This window comes from Pelodiscus sinensis, chromosome 1, assembly GCF_052426305.1.
Source record: "Pelodiscus sinensis isolate ZL-2025 chromosome 1, ASM5242630v1, whole genome shotgun sequence".
In the NCBI taxonomy this organism is placed as follows: Eukaryota; Metazoa; Chordata; order Testudines; family Trionychidae; genus Pelodiscus; species Pelodiscus sinensis.
In genome coordinates, this window is record NC_143052.1 from 221,357,545 (window position 1) to 221,376,381 (window position 18,837).

The following is an 18,837-nucleotide window of genomic DNA, read 5'->3' on the forward strand; positions in this document are numbered from 1 at the left end:
AGGATGGGCAGGGACACAATCCCTTGCTCTGAGGATCCTTAAACTATGGACTGCTAGAGGCAGGGAATGGTTCACAGGATAAATTGCCTGCATGGGTATCCGGTAGCCTAGGCAGAGGAAGGCTTTGTCTTGCCAAGCTGCCAGACATGGCCCTGCCCACACTCTGCCCCCAGAATACCTGCTGTGGGCCTTCTGGGGGCAGAGTATTGTGCCTGCCCTCTCTGGTGGTGTGGGGCCAGGCAGGGTGGAGCCACGTAGCTCCTTCCCCGGTGCTCTGGGTTCTGAGCAGGCTGGGGTGGGCACAGATGTGTGTGCCCCCCCCCCCGTCTCTTCCCTTCCATGGGGGGGCAGGGAGGAGGGGCTAGGCATGCTGCCCCATCTCCTTCCCTTCCTGTGGTGGAGGAAAGGGCCTTAGAAGAGGGGCTGGAGCTGTAGGTGGTCTGGGGGCCTGCCTCCCCAGGTGCAGCTGCACTGACCACCCATGAATTGTCCTCTTCTGTTCACTCCTTTAGGCTACGTCTAGAGTGCTGCGCTTTTCTGGTATCCCAGAAAAGCAATGCTGCATCCAAGGAACACTTTTCCAAAAAAAATGTGTCAAAAGAGCGGGTTTTTCTGAAATTTGGCACCATGTAGACGCGCCAAATTCGGAAAAGCCTCTTTCGAAAGAAAAGCGGAAAAAGATACACAAATTGCAGTTTGCAATTTGCGTATCTTTTTCTGACTTTTCTTTGCAGTCTAGACGCAGCTATAGATGTGTCTGAACTGGCCCCTGTTTGAAGCCAGAACACTGACTTATGTACTATTGTTCTGACGCAATATGGCCATTCTTATGTCCTTGAGGGAGTGGGAGATTTAAAAACAATTCTACAAGGCAATTGAAGTAAAATCATGAAAGTGGGGAGGGATGGCAGAAAGTGTGCAGAGTAAAAAAAAAAAAAAAAAAAAGGAGAGAAAACAATTATTTTCTCCAGAATATTGTTAAGCTGTGACTAGCCTCCCAAAGGGATTGGGTGGAGGGGGAAGAGGTAAAAATAGTTGGAGGAAGGATAAATGCACTATGGGGAAAAGATATCCATAACCAGGACTAAAGAAATCAAGCAGGAAACAGAGGAATTAAAATACAAGGAAACAATCTTAGCTAGACAGCCAATTCAACAGGACTGCTGTATAGTATGCCCTTTCCTAAACATGTGCAGGAAAAGAAAACAGCAATGGCCAAAATGTGGGGAGATATGTAAGAAAATGTAAGTGTAAAAAGGTCTTTTATTGACTACAGCTTCTTTCTATGGGTATGTCTACACTACAAAGTTAACTCGAACTAACAGATGTTAGTTCTAATTAACTTTGATAGGCGCTACACTAGCAAACCGCTAGTTCGAACTTAATTCGAACTAGCGGAGCGCTTAATTCGAACTAGGTAAACTTCATTCTACGAGGACTAACACCTAGTTCGAATTAACTAGTTCGAATTAAGGGCTGTGTAGCCTCTTAAAGGGGCACGGGGCTGGCTACGGTGCCCGTGCCAAGTGCAAGCCTGCCAGCACCCAGCCAGCAGACCCTGCACTTGGCACGGCTCGAGCCAGCCACCCGCTGCCACCCAGCCCTCTGCCTCTTCCCGGGACCAGGTTGGCAGCTCCCGGGAGCCTGCCCAGGTCTGCAAGAGGAGGGCGCCCACCTGGTCTAGTGCGGACATCGTGGACCTCATCCACGACCTCTGCACTAGGCACAGGAAAGTGGCCGTCTAGGGCAGGATAGCTGCCAGCCTGGCCACCCAGGAGCAGATTTGCATGAAAATCAAGGTGGTCCACTGAGACCCCCGACCCTGAGCCCTCAACTTAGAATGGCCGTACTGGGTCAGACAAAAGGTCCATCTAGCCCAGTAGCCTGTCTGTCAACAGCGGCCAACACTAGGTACCCTGGAGGGGATGGACCGAAGACAATGACCAAGCCATTTGTCTCGTGCCATCCATCTCCAGCCTTCCACAAACAGAGGCCAGGGACACCATTTCTACCTCCTGGCTAATACCACTCCATGGACCCAACCTCCATGACTTGATCTCACTTCTCTTTAAACTCTGTTATAGTTCTAGCTTTCACAGCCTCGTGCAGCAAGGAGTTCCACAGGTTGACTATTTGCTTTGTGAAGAAGAACTTTCTGTTGTTAGTTTGAAGCCTGCTACCCATTCATTTCATTTGGTGTCCTTTAGTCCTTCTATTATGGGAACTAATGAAGAACTTTTCTTTATGCACCCTCTCCACACCACTCATGTTTTTATAGACCTCTATCACATCCACCCTCTGTCTCTTTTCTAAACTGAAAAGTCCCAGTCTCTTTAGCCTCTCTTTATATGGGACCTGTTCCAAACCCCTGATCATTTTAGTTGCCCTCCTCTCTCCCAGCCTCTCTCTTCCCCTCTCCCACCTCCTTTTCCCAGTCTCCCCCAGTTTTGTTCAATAAAGAGAGTTTCTATTTTTGAACACACGTGTCCTTTATTTTGTACATCAAGAAGGGGGGCTAGGGAGGGGTAAGTGGAAGGAGGTGAGGGAGGAATGGGGTATGAGCCCCCGATGGGGAGGACTGGGCTGGCTCTGCGGGCTCCTCAGGGTGGAAGCTCTCCTGAAGTCCCTTGATTGACACCCCCCCCCCCCCCCGGATGGCAGCCTGTGGCAAGTGCAGCCGGGCCGATGGCCGAGTGCTGTGATGTGCCCAGTGTGGGTACTCCGGGCACTCCAAGCCAGGACTGCTTTGCAAGCGGGGAACCCCTGAGAACTGTCTGTCCGGGGTGGGGGTCGGGACCCTTTAAGCACAGCCCTCGGCTAGCCTGAGACAACAGCTCCACGCTCTAAATCCTAATCTGATGCCCTGCCGGCACTGCTTCCGGCCATCCTTAACCTCGGTTCAGGGTCCACTCAGTGTGGACATGCTAGTTCGAATTAGCAAAATGCTAATTCGAACTAGTTTTTAAGTCTAGATGCACTAATTCGAATTAGCTTAGTTCGAATTAACTAATTAGTTAAGTTAGTTAACTAAGTTAGTTCGAATTAGTGCTGTAGTGTAGACATACCCTATGTAACTAGTGTTTAAAAGAAAAGACTGGTTTGTGCTCAACCTATGGATTTGGACAAACCCTTCCTAATATTCAAGATCCAGAGTTTTCATTTAGCTCATTCTCCATCCCCCTCTTCCACATGCACAGGCAACCGTGATAGAGCACCTCCTGCTGGACATTCTCCAACCTGTTATATTTGGAGCCCACCTCACTGAGCCCCATATACTCTTTAAGGGTACCTCTTCCTGCAGCTACAGAAGATTTCTGGGTGTAGGTCTATCCTGGCCCCAGCTGTTCCTTGTAGGGGAAGGGGAGCTGAGCCCAGCTCACGATAAGAGTCACTAGCCCTGTTCCCTCCTCTTCACACTGATTGATCTCTCTGCTAGCTTCTCCGGATGCCTAAACCAATGTGCCAATGCTACTGGAAGGCTGTGTGACCGCTCTTGAGGTTTTTCTTTGCTTCTCCATCAGAAAGTTAAGAAAATACTTTTTTTTCCTGGGAATCAAAAATATCTGCTGGGAATATGAATTCTGCACATGCACAGTAGCACAGAACTCTCCCAGGAGTCGTGTATAACCAGTCAATAAGAATTCATTTTGGTAAAGTGATGCTTGTCATTTAGGGCCAGCGTTTGAACCCCTGTTTTTTTTAAGGAAAGAATGATCACATTCTCATTTACATTCAGAATCTCTTGGGTTTTGTCTACACTTAAGTGCCATAACAACATTTTAAACTGAAAGTGTGGCCATGCAACAATACTGGGAGAGAAGTCTCCCAGCACTCTATGTAAACCACTTCCATGAGGGGAGTAGCCAAGGGTGTGTCTCGACTACAGGGTTTTGTCGACAAAACTATACCTGCTTCTACACTGCCGCTGAGTTCTGTCGACATAACGTCGACAGAACTCAGCAGTTTTGTCGACAGCTGTAAACCTCATTCTACAAGGAATAACGCCTTTTGTCGACAGAGTTCTGTCGGCAGAAGGCGTTATTGCATCTACACTGTCCTTTGCATCTACACTGTCATGTCGACAAAGCGGTTTGCTTTGTCAACAGAACTGGCTGTAGCCTAGACGCTCTTTGTCGACAGAAGCTTTGTCGATAGTATCTGTCAACAAAACTTCTGTTAACAAAAGCCTGTAGTCTAGACGTACCCTAACTGTGCTGGGAGTACAGCTCCCAGTACTGTAGCCTAGTCCACACAGGCGCTTTACAGCACTATATCTTGCTGTGCTCAGAGCAGTTGTTTTTTCCACACCCCTGAACCAGAAAATTATAGCACTGTAAAGTGCCAGCGTAGACTTAGCCTTAGACTTCTAGAACAAAGCAAAACAGACTTATATACACTGTATTTACACTAAACTTGGCTGGGAATGAAGTAGAGCTCTTGGCTCTGGCTGGAACTCAGAGCCTCTCTCCCCATTCTGCCCCTTCTATCCACGGTCCTACCCGATTGTGCCTCTTCCCCCCAGGTCCCTGTCCTCCTTCTGCCTCCGTAGTGCCTCTTTGCTTTTCAAAACCCCACCCACTGGAGAGCTCCTCCAGCCCCAGGGCCATGATAGGAGGAGATTTTTCTAGGGGCCCCAAATCAGTCACTGCTCCTCTGCCCCAGGTGGCACAAGGTTTGGGATGGCTTTCCCTCCCTCAGCCTCCATAACATGCCTTTCCATAGTTGTGACACTCATGAAGGTGCTACACAGGGGTGGGGAACCTTTTCTGAGTGGGGGGGCCGCTGACCCACAGAAAAATCAGTCGGGAGCTGCACACGAATGAGAAGCGGAAAAAATACCTCTCACTGTGGCCCCCAAATAAGGAGAAAGACCCTCCCCACATTCTCCTCACACGCCAGAGTTTAGGGGGCCCCAGCCTAGTAGATTTTTTATGCTTCAGCCCCACCGTGGGAGGAGAAGCAGGGGGACTGGAGTGCCAGTGCAGGCTCCCCAATGTTGGGGGCGGGGCTGAGTGTTGGGGGACAGATCTAGGCAAAGCAAGGCCGAATCTGGCTCCTAGGCCTAAGGTTCCCCATCCCTGTGTTATACCATGTCCTTCAGCACTGGACTGGTAATTGTTTTCCTTAACATGGTGTCAAACATACAAGTTTATCCTGTATTTTTGCATACCCAGCACTCCCACTAAAGTTAATCAGAATTTCTGAATGTCAGTGGAAGATATTAATTTCATAATCTCAGAAAGATTAAGGCATCCACCCTGGAAAAAAATCCCCGGTTATTCATACCATTAAAAATCCAGTTCACTTCAGGTGTGTTTGTAGTGCTTCCGTGTTTACATTTTATATATGTTCTAACAACCAATATTAGTAGCAGGGATGTAAGTAAACACAGGGAATTTTAAGCAAATATTAGCAAATATTAAGGGAAATCTGAATTTATAAATGTGAGTGTGGCAAGGCCACCCCGCCACTCTCGGAGCCAACCGCGGCACGAGCTCCCCCCGACCGCCATGAGACGCGGTTCGGGGCGGCCGTGCAATCCTACGCGGGGCGTGACGTCACCCCCGCGACGAGACCAGGCGGCGCACAAGATGGACGTCGGGGGGGGCGTCATTCCCCGGCGCCGGGCAGGAGATTTAAATGCTGGGACGCCCGTCCAGAGGGGCGGCCCGGGAGACGGGGAGCACACTGGGGGACCGGAGCGCAGCGGATACTGGCGCCCCTGGGTGAGGTACAACCCCGGGGGCCGGTGAGCCGTAACAGGGGGGACTCGGGGGAAGAGGGAGAAGTGACCCAGGGCTGGGCTGCGGAACCCGAGTACGGGGGAGTTTAGGGTCGCAAACACCCCCCCCGTCATTGGCTGGGACTAGTGTCCTGGCTTTAGGGCCCTGGGTCGGGGTCCGGAGTGAGGGCGGGCCCGGACCCCCTCCCTCTCACCCTTCCCCGAGAGGGTGGTCATTGGCACCACGGTCGTGCTGTTCAGGATCGGCAACGCGGTGCGTGTATTAGAAATTAAAAGTTGGCAGTTGAGAAAACGGATTTGGGTCCGGCGTCTAGCTAGATAGAAAAGGGGGGGACTCCCCCCCCTTTTTCCCCTGCCTTAAAGATAGAGGCGTAACACGTGGTGGAGAATGTGGGCAAGGGGCCCCGAAACAGGGGCCTAGGGGGGACGGTAAGCGATATTAACGAAGGTTTAACCCTTAGCCGAAATGGAACCCAACCGGATCATAGAATGGTGGACTGAGGCGCAAAAGGTCCAGCAGCAACAGCAGATGCAGGCCCTGCAGCAGTTGCTGAACCAGCTGCAAGAACATCAGGAGCAGGCGGCCAGGGAGCCGCGGGGAGCTGCCATGGGGACTGTGGCCGGTACGCCGGGAGCGGACGAGGACAGTGGAGCCCGACTACCCATACGGTTGACAAAGCTGGGACCGGACGACGACCCGGAAGCCTTCTTGGTCACCTTCGAGCGGGTAGCCACAGCGGCTAGGTGGCCACAGGAACATTGGGCAACCTTGTTAGCACCCTACCTGTCCGGACCCGCCCAGCTGGCCTATCGCGGGATGTCGGCACGAGACGCCTTATGTTACTATAAAGTAAAAGAAGCAGTCCTCGACCAGTTGGGCGTAACCCCAGAGACCCACCGACGGAGGTTCCGGGAGGCCAGGTATGACCCACTGGAGCGGCCGCGAGCGGTGGCCCAAAGGGTGAAGGAGGCGGGCATGCGGTGGCTGGAGCCCGAAAATAAGACGGGGACACAGGTGGCCGACATGGTCATCCTAGAACAATACATGCGGATACTCCCCACGGAAGGGCAGCGGTGGGTGCGTCGCCATCTCCCCGAAACCCTAGACGAAGCCGTGACTCTGATGGAGCACTTTTTGGCCGCGGAGGGAATAGAGGGAAAACCCACCAGCGGGCCGCCACGAGAACCCAGAAAGGGAGAACCACCCCCGGCGAAACCAGCCACACCTTTACGGAGTGGAGAGGGCTAGAGAGGCCCCTTAGGACCCCTACCGGAGAGGAGACTGGCCCCACGATGGAGCCGACCCCTAACGGAGCCGAAGGTCGACCGGGCAACCGAGACCGGACCAGGGGTTCCACCACCGGAGGGGGCGCCCAGAGGGGCGTGTTACCCAAGAGGGCCATTACAAACGGGACTGCCCTATGATGGACTGTACCTTCAGCCAGAGGCGTGGAGCCCCAAGCACCGCACAGGTAATCAGGGAACTGTGGGTCGAGGGACGCCCGGTGGAGGCAATATTAGACTCCGGGTGCGGGCAGACCATAGTCCGGAAGGATGTAATATACCCCAAGCAGGCTAAGGGCCCCACCATAGCGCTCCGGTGTGTCCACGGGGACGTTCACCACTACCCCACCATACGAGTACGGATCGGGGATGGGGTGTTGGAGGAGGACTGTATAGTGGCGGTAGGCCCCAAGTTGGCCTACCCGCTACTGGTGGGGCGGGATTGGCCGGGACTAAAAAGACTCTTGAGCCAGTGGGGCGAGGCCGTGCCAGCCGGACAAGGAGGGGAGGACGAACGTGGGACACTGGTAGCCCAAGGGGACGAGGAACCGGCGGATCCGGGGCACGCAAAGAGAGCGGAGGGGACCCCGACGATCGTCCGCCTGGAGGTGGAGGAGGGAGACTTCCTGGTGCAACAAAGGGAAGACCCCACCCTGCGGGCGGCCTGGGCCCAGATTCAAACAACGGAAGACCCCCAGCCGGGCGGACCCACACGCCAACCCAGAGGACCGCGCTTTGAGGTGAAGGGGGACCGTTTATACTGGGTAGCAGAAGGGGAGCTCCCCGGGGAGGAACGGTGGCAGCTCCTGGTACCGCGACCTTATCGGTGGAAGGTCTTAGAGCTAGCCCACGAACACCCGTGGTCCGGACACTTAGGGGTGGAAAAGACCCAGCAGAGGGTATTGCAACGATTTTATTGGCCCGGGGTCTACCAGGAAATTAAGGACTTCTGCGGCTCGTGTCCCCAGTGCCAAAAGACGTCCACCAATCGGGTACCCCCAGCGCCGTTAGTCCCCCTCCCCGTGGTAGGGACCCCCTTTGAGCGGGTCGCACTAGACTTGGTAGGGCCTCTCGAGAAATCCGCACGGGGGCATAGTTTCATTTTGGTCATCGTGGACTATGCGACCCGCTGGCCGGAGGCCATACCCCTAAAACGGGCCACCGCCCCCGTAATAGCTGAGGCATTAGTAAAACTGTTCTCATGGGTTGGTTTACCCAAAGAACTGCTAACGGACCAAGGGACGAATTTGACGTCCAAAGTAATGATGGAGTTATGTAAGGTGTTGCAGATACGGAAGATTCGGACCTCGGTATACCACCCGCAGACCGATGGCCTGGTGGAACGTTTTAACCGCACCCTGAAAGGGATGTTGAGGAAATTTGCGCAGGACGACCCCCGCGAATGGGACAAACTTCTCCCAGCTCTGATGTTCGCGGTGCGAGAGGTTCCCCAGTCATCCCTGGGATATTCTCCGTTCGAGTTACTGTACGGGCGACGACCTCGAGGCATCCTGGACTTGGTAAGGGAAGGCTGGGAGGCTGATAACTCCACCGCGCTGGGGACAGCCCAATATGTAGGCAAGTTAAAGAGGACCCTGCACGAGTTGGCAGAGTGGGCCCAAGGGAACCTGAAAAAGTCACAAGACCGACAGAAAGAGAACTATGATAAGAAGGCCCAGGTACGGGAGTTCGAACCCGGAGACCAAGTCCTCTTATTACTGCCCAGCGGGGAGTCGAAATTGTTAGCCCACTGGCAGGGACCCTTCCGAGTATTGCGGAGGGTGGGGCCTGTCGACTATGAGGTCCGGGTGAATAGAAACCGGGTAGAGGCACAAATCTACCACGTTAATTTGTTAAAGAAATGGAACCCCCGAGAGGCCCTCCTAGTAGAACCCCGGTCAACCGACATCGAGTTCGGGCCCTGGGGAGAACCCGAGATCAGGCTAGACGGGATACAGGTCGGCGAAGACCTCTCCCGCGCACAGCGAGAACAGCTACGAGGCCTCCTCGAGGGGTTCAAGGAGGTGCTGACTAGCCGCCCCGGGCAAACGACACTAGTGCAACACGAAATTAGGACGGAGCCTGGGAAGGTGGTACGGGACAATATGCGCCCGCTGCCCCGGAAACTGTGGGGTACGGTAAAGGAGGAGCTCCAAGCTATGCTAGAATGGGGAGTGATACGAGAATCCCATAGCGAGTGGCGGAGCCCCATTGTCCTGGTGCCTAAACCCGATGGGTCCGTTAGGTTTTGTATAGATTTCAGAAAAGTAAATGCCATATCCCGTTTTGATGCCTACCCCATGCCGCGGATAGATGAGCTGCTGGACCGCCTGGGAGGGGCCATATACCTGTCAACATTAGATCTGACGAAAGGCTACTGGCAGATCCCCCTGGAAGCAGAAGCACAGGTGAAGACGGCGTTCGCCACCCCCTTCGGATTATATCAGTTTACGAAAATGCCGTTCGGACTACACAGGGCCGCAGCGACATTTCAGAGACTGATGAACCGCGTCTTGAAAGATCACCAGAACTACGCAGCCGCCTATATCGACGATATTATCGTGTACAGCAATTCCTGGGAAGAACATCTGGAACACCTGAGGGCGATATTGACAACCCTACAACAGGCAGGCCTAACTGCCAACCCAAAAAAATGTCAGTTTGGGAAGTCCGAGGTCTCGTACCTAGGATATACAGTAGGGAAGGGGAAGCTCAGACCCCTGATAGACAAAGTTCAGGCCGTACGCGAATACCCCACCCCAACTACGAAAAGACGGGTAAGGCAATTTCTCGGCTTGGCAGGGTATTATAGACGATTTATACCTAATTTCGCATCGATAGCCGTCCCTCTCACAGACCTCACCCGGAAAGGACAACCCGACCGGGTAAGATGGACCCCAGAGTGCGAGACAGCCTTCCAAGAGCTAAAGGGACGGTTGGTATGCGCGCCAGTGCTGGCACAGCCAAACTTTGATAAACCCTTCGTATTACAGACTGACGCGTCAGAAGCCGGTTTAGGGGCTGTCTTGACCCAGGAGGAGGGGGGCGAGGGTCATCCTATTTTATATTTGAGCCGCAAGTTATTTCCCCGGGAGAAGGCGTACGCAACGATAGAGAAGGAGGCCCTGGCTCTGAAATGGGCAATTGACTCACTGCGGTATTTTCTTGTAGGGGGGAAATTTACCGTGGTAACGGACCACGCGCCACTGCAGTGGATGCAGATGATGAAGGAGACCAACCCACGAGTATTAAGGTGGTACCTGAGCCTGCAACCGTACCAATTCCAGGTGACGCACCGGGCAGGAGCCGCGAACGGGAACGCGGACTGCCTGTCACGTATAGATGAAACATTAGAGGGCGGGCCGGTAAGGAGAGACTCGGACTTGAGGGGGAAGGTGTGTGGCGAGGCCACCCCGCCACTCTCGGAGCCGACCGCGGCACGAGCTCCCCCCAACCGCCATGAGACGCGGTTCGGGGCGGCCGGCGGACGCCGCCCAGGGGAGCGGCGTCCGTGCAATCCTACGCGGGGCGTGACGTCACCCCCGCGACGAGACCAGGCGGCGCACAAGATGGACGTCGGGGGGGGCGTCATTCCCCGGCGCCGGGCGGGAGATTTAAACGCCGGGACGCCCGTCCAGAGGGGCGGCCCGGGAGACGGGGAGCACACTGGGGGACCGGAGCGCAGCGGATACTGGCGCCCCTGGGTGAGGTACAACCCCGGGGGCCGGTGAGCCGTAACAGGGGGGACTCGGGGGAAGAGGGAGAAGTGACCCAGGGCTGGGCTGCGGAACCCGAGTACGGGGGAGTTTAGGGTCGCAAACACCCCCCCCCGTCATTGGCTGGGACTAGTGTCCTGGCTTTAGGGCCCTGGGTCGGGGTCCGGAGTGAGGGCGGGCCCGGACCCCCTCCCTCTCACCCTTCCCCGAGAGGGTGGTCATTGGCACCACGGTCGTGCTGTTCAGGATCGGCAACGCGGTGCGTGTATTAGAAATTAAAAGTTGGCAGTTGAGAAAACGGATTTGGGTCCGGCGTCTAGCTAGATAGAAAAGGGGGGGACTCCCCCCCCCTTTTTCCCCTGCCTTAAAGATAGAGGCGTAACAGTGAGTATTTGCATAAGAACATAAGATTGTAAATCAATAATCATATAATCAAGGAACATAACTGTACTATGTAATCTATGTATGCAACTAAAGCCAAACAATGCCACTGAAATTCTGAAGCTGCTAAATTTTGCAGGCTAAATCCTTGCAAAAATAAAGAACTGCTCATGAGAAATCCACACATTTTCACTGCTGGATCAGCACACAGTATATATAATGTTCCATCTACCTGAAAACTCTTCCAATGTTGACAGTTGAAATAGGATAAGAATAATACCTGTAGCCTTGTTTTTACCTCCCTAGTTCTACGAATTAGCATTTATTTTAGTAGTAGAGGTGAATCAGAAGACTTGGGAGAGGATTTAGACTATCTTCTTCTCCTCCTGTAAAAGTCAGGGAGTGGTTGAGTTTGGGCCCAATGTTAATTTACAATAATTAAAGTAGGATGTATGGGATGAAGTTAATTTGGGAGAGTTAGAATATAATGCTCCTATCTTCGGGCTCTATCCTCATTCATTTTATACCATCTTAAGTGCTCTAAAGGGTTTAGTCTTTCCTCATTGCATACTATGCGAGCAGAAATATTTGAGTGAACTGTTGCCAATGGCTCAAAGCAAGGGGTATGTTTCAGATTACACTGCAGTAGTGTTGTTCTGACCTGATCTCCTTTCTAGGAGAGGCTGAGAGAAGCAGCTTCAGGGGATTTAGCACTAGCAGCAGCACATGATCCATCAGGCGTGTGATTCTCACCACTGAAGACTAACAGGAAGGATGAAGTAAAAGCTAAATCTGCCTTGCAGAAGCAACAGCAATTTTTTTTGCTCTTCATTTTCCACCACCAGTCTAACCTCCCATGGCGTCTCCCAGGCTGGAGACCTACTGCTGTCCCAACCGGGATGCAGCCACACAACTGGTGCTAACTTTCCAGCCCAAGGTTTTTTGTGGTGTTTGCATCGGCAGTGCTTCATTTAGTCTGCTGCTCAGCATCCTGCAGCTCCTCCCCAAGCAGGGGCAGAGTCCCCGGAAGATGCCAAAAGCTTCCTCCTCCACCACCATCCTTCTCCTCATCTCCATTTGTGACATCCTCGGTGGCCTAGGTAAGGACCAGCTTGCCGTCCCTTGTCTTAGAGTGGACTCCCTCTGCCTGGAGGCAGTGTGTCTAAACGGGCCCATTTAGCAGCCGAAAGAGCTCTGGGATGAAAGGGTGTTGTTTCTGTTTTGCTGATGGCTTTGTGTTAAAGGATGCTAGAAATAATGGGTCTTGGTGGAGTTGAGATTTTTTTTGAATGTTAGGTTTAAAGTTCAAATTGAAAAAATCAAGCAATCTTCAGAATCTGCACCTAAGACTAATAAAATCCTGATGACAGGATTTTTTTTAATAGTTGACAGAGTCAACACTTAGCTGTTCCTAAAAACTAACTTTTTAAAACGTTCATTTGATCTGAAAACACTCCAAACAAGGTTGTAGCATTATGAAAATGCCAGCTATTCCACCAGGCAAATCACATAAACAACAGAAACAAGAGTGTCGGTTAAGACTGTGACTGTACTCTATAGATTGTGCTATAGATAGGGTTTTGAAATCTATAAGAACCTTGCTCATCCAATACCCTACCTGATCAAAAGGAGAGAGTAGGCTGAGGAAGTGGAAGAGTAAGGCAATATGCATGGACACCCATGTGTCAAAATTAAAGTGGTGTCTAAGTTTAACCTGCCAGATTATGAAACATGCTGCCAAACTATGAATAAATGCTAATTGCACTGTGCCCTGAGCTAAATTCCTCTTCTACGGGGTGTGTTACAATAAATACCTTTACTCTCACATTTTATATAAAATGGTGAAATAATAATAATAATCTGAAGTCCTGTGGCTGAAAGGAAGGAACAGAGATCTATAGGTATTGTCCTCTACACTTAAGATGTGCTCAAATGATACAGTAATGAGCACATATAGAAGAATCTGTATAGACAGCCTGAGCAGAGTCCATTTTATTTGATGAAGCCAAAAATGTGAGATAGCTTTTTTGTTTTAATTATATTGACAGATCACAAACAATTGTCCTATATAATCTTTGTCTGAAATCCTTTGTAATTTTTCCTGGGCAGGGATCAATTCTCATTGGGTGTGTCTAGACTACATGCCTCCTTCGACGGAGGCATGTAGATTAGCCAGATCGGAAGAGGGAAATGAAGCCGCGATTAAAATAATCGCGGCTTCATTTAAATTTAAATGGCTGCCCCGATCTGCCGATCAGCTGTTTGTCGGCAGATCGGGGGAGTCTGGACGCGATGCCCCGACAAAGAAGCCTTTCTTCATCGACACAGGTAAGCCTCGTGAAACCAGGTTTAGCTGTGCCGATGAAGAAAGGCTTCTTTGTCGGCGCATCGCGTCCAGACTCCCCCGATCTGCCGACAAACAGCTGATCAGCAGATCGGGGCAGCCATTTAAATTTAAATGAAGCCGCGATTATTTTAATCGTGGCTTCATTTCCCTCTTCCGATCTGGCTAATCTACATGCCTCCGTCGAAGGAGGCATGTAGTCTAGACACACCCATTAAGTGATATCTGAAGCATCCTGGGCCATGCTATCGTACTACAAGAATAGACACTGTCACTGGTTGCACGCTGTAATGTCTTTCAAAGCAGCAATGAAAAGTGTTACTTGTTCCATTCACTTGAAAAAGAGGAAAAGAATTGTTTGCAAACATGAGACTAGGTTAAGAGTATAAAAATATCTTTAATACTAAAATGTAATGAGTTAAAGAGAAATGAATGTCTGCACATTGGTATATGCAAATATAACAGTGAAAACAAGTAAAAAAGAAAATGCTTTAATTATGAGATTATCATGATTTGATGGCAGCCTTTGACATGCTATCCAGTTCATTGTAGAGAAATGTGTGCCAGTGTTATGAAATGAAGGCTTTAAAAAAAAAAACAGAACAGAACTTTTAAAATCACAACAATTTTACACTTTGGTGCAGCATTCACTGATACCTTACGGTGGAATTTAAATAATTGAGTTGTCTTGCACTCTACTGACTCATAGACCTTGCTTTGTTCACATGTAAAAACCAGACTACAATTTGAAAATGTAACCGTGCAAGTACTGTCAAAATATATTAACACATTCAGAATGGTTAGAAATGAATTTTCCCATTAGGTATAATTTTCAGATCAACAGTATGGATAGGCTTCCCAGACTTCATAGCAAACATCTCTGTGGTGAATGGAACTGATGTGTGGCCTTCGACCTTCTGTGTGGGAACTGCCGTAAGTACAAAACTTTTTTTTCTTGCTAGGGATGCTAATTTGGTAAAGGAAGCCCTCCCCTTGCAAAAAAACCCACAAAAAACAAAAAACAAAAAAAAACCTCTTCCGGATCTAAAGAAAATTCAACTATCAATCTGGTCTATAAATTATAATGGATTTCTGTCTCTCCCAAAGCCATACAAGTCTTGCAGGCTAGACACGAAAAAGCAAGAGAGAAAGAAATGTAACAACTGTTCAGAAGATACAAGTATTGGCATGCCTTGCTATGCAACACAAGCTTAGAGTGGGAGGAGTGCTAGCTATTTCCTGAAAGTTGAGGCCAAAATTTTCAAATATGGGTGCTTAAAACTAGGTGCTTAAATCATATCTAGATATCTAAATAAGGGGTTTGATTTTCAGAGGTGCTCAACACCTACAAGACCCAGTGAAGTCAATAAGGTAATTCAGATGTACAGTGATTTAGGACAAAAATCAAGGTTTGGATTTGTATGCAGCAAAGGTAAATAGGTATCTGAGCAAGGTATTTGGAACAGGTTGTATCTCTCTGAAGTACCCCAAAACCTTATCTTTCCAGGCTTTGGTAAAAAACTCCCCCCCCCCCCCAAATCTTAACAACCTAGATTTTGGGGATAAAACTCCACTGCCACCACCCAAGTACTGATAAGAAAATCAGGGGAGAGATCACCTGGGAAATCTCACCCCTAAAGTACAAACCAGGATACAAAAATTAACCAATGCCAGGTTAAGAAAAGAAAAGAGAAAGAACTTTTTATCACCACAATATTCCTGTTGAAAGCAAAATGACTATATGGAAAAGTTACAAAGTAATATTCTCATGGAGGAGAAACCCACCATGGGCCAGGAGCTTAGTTACAAAAGAGAGCAAAAAGCATTTTTAAATGCACAGACATCAGATCCCATTTCCCAAACCATAAAACAATAAAACCTAATGGATTTATCTAAACTTTACCCTACTTACAGAAGAGTGAAGAGTCGATTCTTGGAGGGAGACATTCTGTCTGTCCCCCTCAGTAGATGGAGAGAAAACTCCCCAGAAACAAAGACGGGAAATCCAAAAATTCCTTTGTTCTAGTTTGAAATTCCTACTTACCTTCCTATTAGCTGAATCTACCTGACTTAGGTAAGGTTAACCCCTTAGTTCCCAGGCTGCTGGTTAACCCTGATGATCATGGCATATGTACAGCGATTTAGGACAAAAATCAAGGTCTGGGTTTGTATGCAACTAAGGTAAATAGGTATCTGAGCAAGGTACTTGGAACAGGTTGTACCTCTCTGGTCTGGCAATATCCGTGGTCCAGGAAGATCGTGGATGTTCCTGGACCACAGAGCCCAGGTATAGGGAGGATTGGCAGATGTGGGGCAGGAGCACAGCAAGAGGAGCTGGTGACTCAGCTGGGAGCCCCGAGTCAGAGGGGCAGGTGGTGCAGCAGCAAGGTGTTCTGGCCCTAGCAGCTGGGAGGTAGCAGGGCTGGCCGCAGCCATGGAGCTCCAGCCCCGATGGCCACCAGGGAGCTCTGGCCCTGAGTGTGGAGCTCCAACCCCAGGGGCATTCAGGGGCTCTGGCCCCAGCCATGGAGTTCCAGCCCAGGCGGTAGCCAGGGAGCTCCAGCTCTGGCAGCAACAGGGCCAGCGGGAGCTGGAGAAGTCTGGTCTGAGGAACCAGGGCTGGGGAGGCAGCAGCAGGGCTAGGCTGGAGCCCTAGCCCAGGGGCAGTGGTCCAGAAAACCCCCTAGTTCAGGACCAGTCAGGTCCCCAGGGTATCGGACCTGGAGATCCAACCTATAATTACATACTCTATGCTGAAAATCAGACAAGAAATCGCAGGTTGGTTGGCCTGAAAAATGTGGTCTGTCGTTCATATTTTAACTGAATGGGTTTAATATGTGGCAATGCATAAACATAAATGGCATAAAAATGCTGTATCTGACCAATATCCATTTCAGTTCACCATTTTTGCAGTAAGATGGCATCTGACAAATAGGACCAAACAAAGACTTATAAAAGACAGAGACAATATTGGATACCCAAGGATCAATCATGTAAAATACTATAATTACAAATAAACGTTGCCAAAATACCTTTTTCTACATGAAAACAAAAATCTGATTAGGTTTCAAAAGGCATTCTATCACTGTGTTGTACAGAAACCTGTAACCAAGTGCTATAAAGCTGAATGATGACAATTTCCATATTAAAGTATCATTGTAGAACACAAATCAGTCACGCTGCCACAGTAGCAGCAGTGGTGGTTGGGGGCACTGCGGCCCCTTGAATCACTGGACCTCAGGGCAACTGCCCCCTTTGCCCTCCCTGTCAGTGGGCCTGCACTCCCCTCTCACACCTCATTCTCATTAGAATTTACAAAGCCACTTACAGTCATGTAACGTCCCTTTTAATCCTATTCTTGTTTTTGTTTAAAAGTTAGGCCTTGGAGGACTTCCGGTTAGACACAGCCCCAGGAAAGAACAGATTATGTTGACAGTGCCACATTCCCAGAGATTTCCACCAGGGTTGGCAGTTCTACTTAGCAGCCAGCAGAGGGGATGAGTACAAAGAGGACTCATTCACTTCCTGCTAACTTTTTGTGTATGGATTCCAGGGACTGTCATAGAGCAAATGGTTTAGTAGAACAATTAATCTTGATTTAAAAATTGCCAGAGATTGAGAATTTAACATAACTGGTAGTGACTTTTGCCAGTGGTTAATTATTCTCATTGTTAAAAATGTATGCCTGGTTTCCAATTTGAATGTATCTAGCTTCAATTTCCAGCCAGGGTTAAGGAACCTTCCTAGAAGTTATTACTCCAGGGTCCCTGCCCCACCACTTCTGTCCGAGGCCCTGCCCCTGGCCAAGCCAGAAGCTAGAGCAAGCTGGGAGCCATGGAATCCCCACCTTCCCAGGGTGGGGACCTTACAGCTGGCCCTGGTCTGTGGGCTCTGGTCTGTGATCTTATAGCAGGCCTTAGTCTGCAGGCCTAGTGTTCAGGCTAGGCGGACCCCTGGCTTCCCACAGCTGCCCACCCAGCTCTCACCCTGACTTGGCTCTGGCTAGAAGCTGGGGTTGCAGCCGTGTAGAAGTTGTGGATCCTCCATCTTCCCTGGGTGATGGGATCATGGGCATGTTCTCTGCCCCCCTATCTCTGGTGGTTGGAGAGTCCATTGTGTAGCCCCATGTTATCCAGGCTCCCTGGCCAACCTAACCAGGGGGTGGGATTTCGGGGGGCAGAAGAGGGTCAGATGTGGGACCCATTTCAAAATGTGGCTCCCTGGCCCTCCTTCTTCCAGCATCCTTGATTCCAGCCATAGGATTGTGTTATACCTTTCTCTGCTAGCTTGAAGAGCCCATTATCAAATATATATCCCCCTGTAGATACCCTTAGCATTCTCTTTTTGTTAAGTTTAATAGATTGAGATCCTTGTGTCTATCATTTTAAGACATCAACCTTAGCCTGAGCCAGTTCACACAGGAGATCCACTTATTTGACACTACAGTACAATTAAATGATGGCTATATCTTCACCACCTTATACCAGAAACCTACCAACCATTATACTTACCTACATGCTTCTAGCTTCCATCCAGGACACATCACAAGATCAATTGTTTACAGCCAGGACCTAAGATACAACCAGATTTGCTCCAATCCCACAGACAGAGACAAACACCTACAAGATCTTTATCAAGCATTCCTAAAACTGAAATACCCACCTGGGGAAGTGAAAAAAACAGAGCCAGACAAGTACCCAGGAATCTGCTTTTTCAAGACAGGCCCCAAAAGGAAAATAACAGAACACCACTAGTCATCATCTACAGCCCCCAATTTAAACCCCTCGAGCTCATCATTCACAATTTACAACCTATCCTGGAAAATAACGTCTCACTCTCACAGGCTTTGGGAGACAGGCCAAACTTCGCCTACAGACAACCCCCTAACCTGAAGCAAATTCTTTCCAGCAACCATGCATCACACCTCAGACATATTGACCTAGGAAAGTACCCCTGCAATAAGTCCCATTGTCAACTCTGTCCACTCATCTATTCAAGCAACACCATCACAGGACTTAACCACATAAGCCACAACATCAGAGGCTCATACAACTGCACATTCTCTAATGTGATATATGCCATCAAGTGCCAGCAATGCCCCTCTGCCATTTATATTCGCCAAACTGGACAGTCTCTATAACAAAGGTTAAATGGACACAAGCTGGATATCGGAAATGGTAATACACAAAAACATGTAGGAGAACATTTTAACCTACCTGGGCACCCATTAATGAATTTAAAAGTAGCCATTCTTCTACAAAGGGATTTAAAAAACCAACTACAGAGGGAAACTATGGAACTTGTCTTCATATAGAAATTCAACGCTATCCTTCATTGCCTGAACAAAGACATGAACTGGATGGGCCATT

At 49.7% G+C, this 18,837-nt stretch overlaps 1 protein-coding gene across 2 annotated transcripts in view; it reads left to right on the forward strand.

The window, feature by feature from the left end:
* The first annotated feature begins 11,811 nt into the window (after nt 1-11,811).
* Nucleotides 11,812-18,837, forward strand: part of GPR143 (G protein-coupled receptor 143) — a 37,855-nt gene continuing 30,829 nt past the window's right edge. Inside the window, exons 1-2 of one of the 2 annotated variants that reach the window (XM_089775257.1) lie at nt 11,812-12,224; nt 14,292-14,401. In XM_089775257.1, coding sequence (XP_089631383.1) covers nt 11,981-12,224; nt 14,292-14,401 — 354 coding nt within the window. In that variant the 5' untranslated portion in view covers nt 11,812-11,980. The remainder of the gene's footprint in view (nt 12,225-14,291; nt 14,402-18,837) is intronic. The other variant, XM_006120198.5, reaches the window with a different exon arrangement.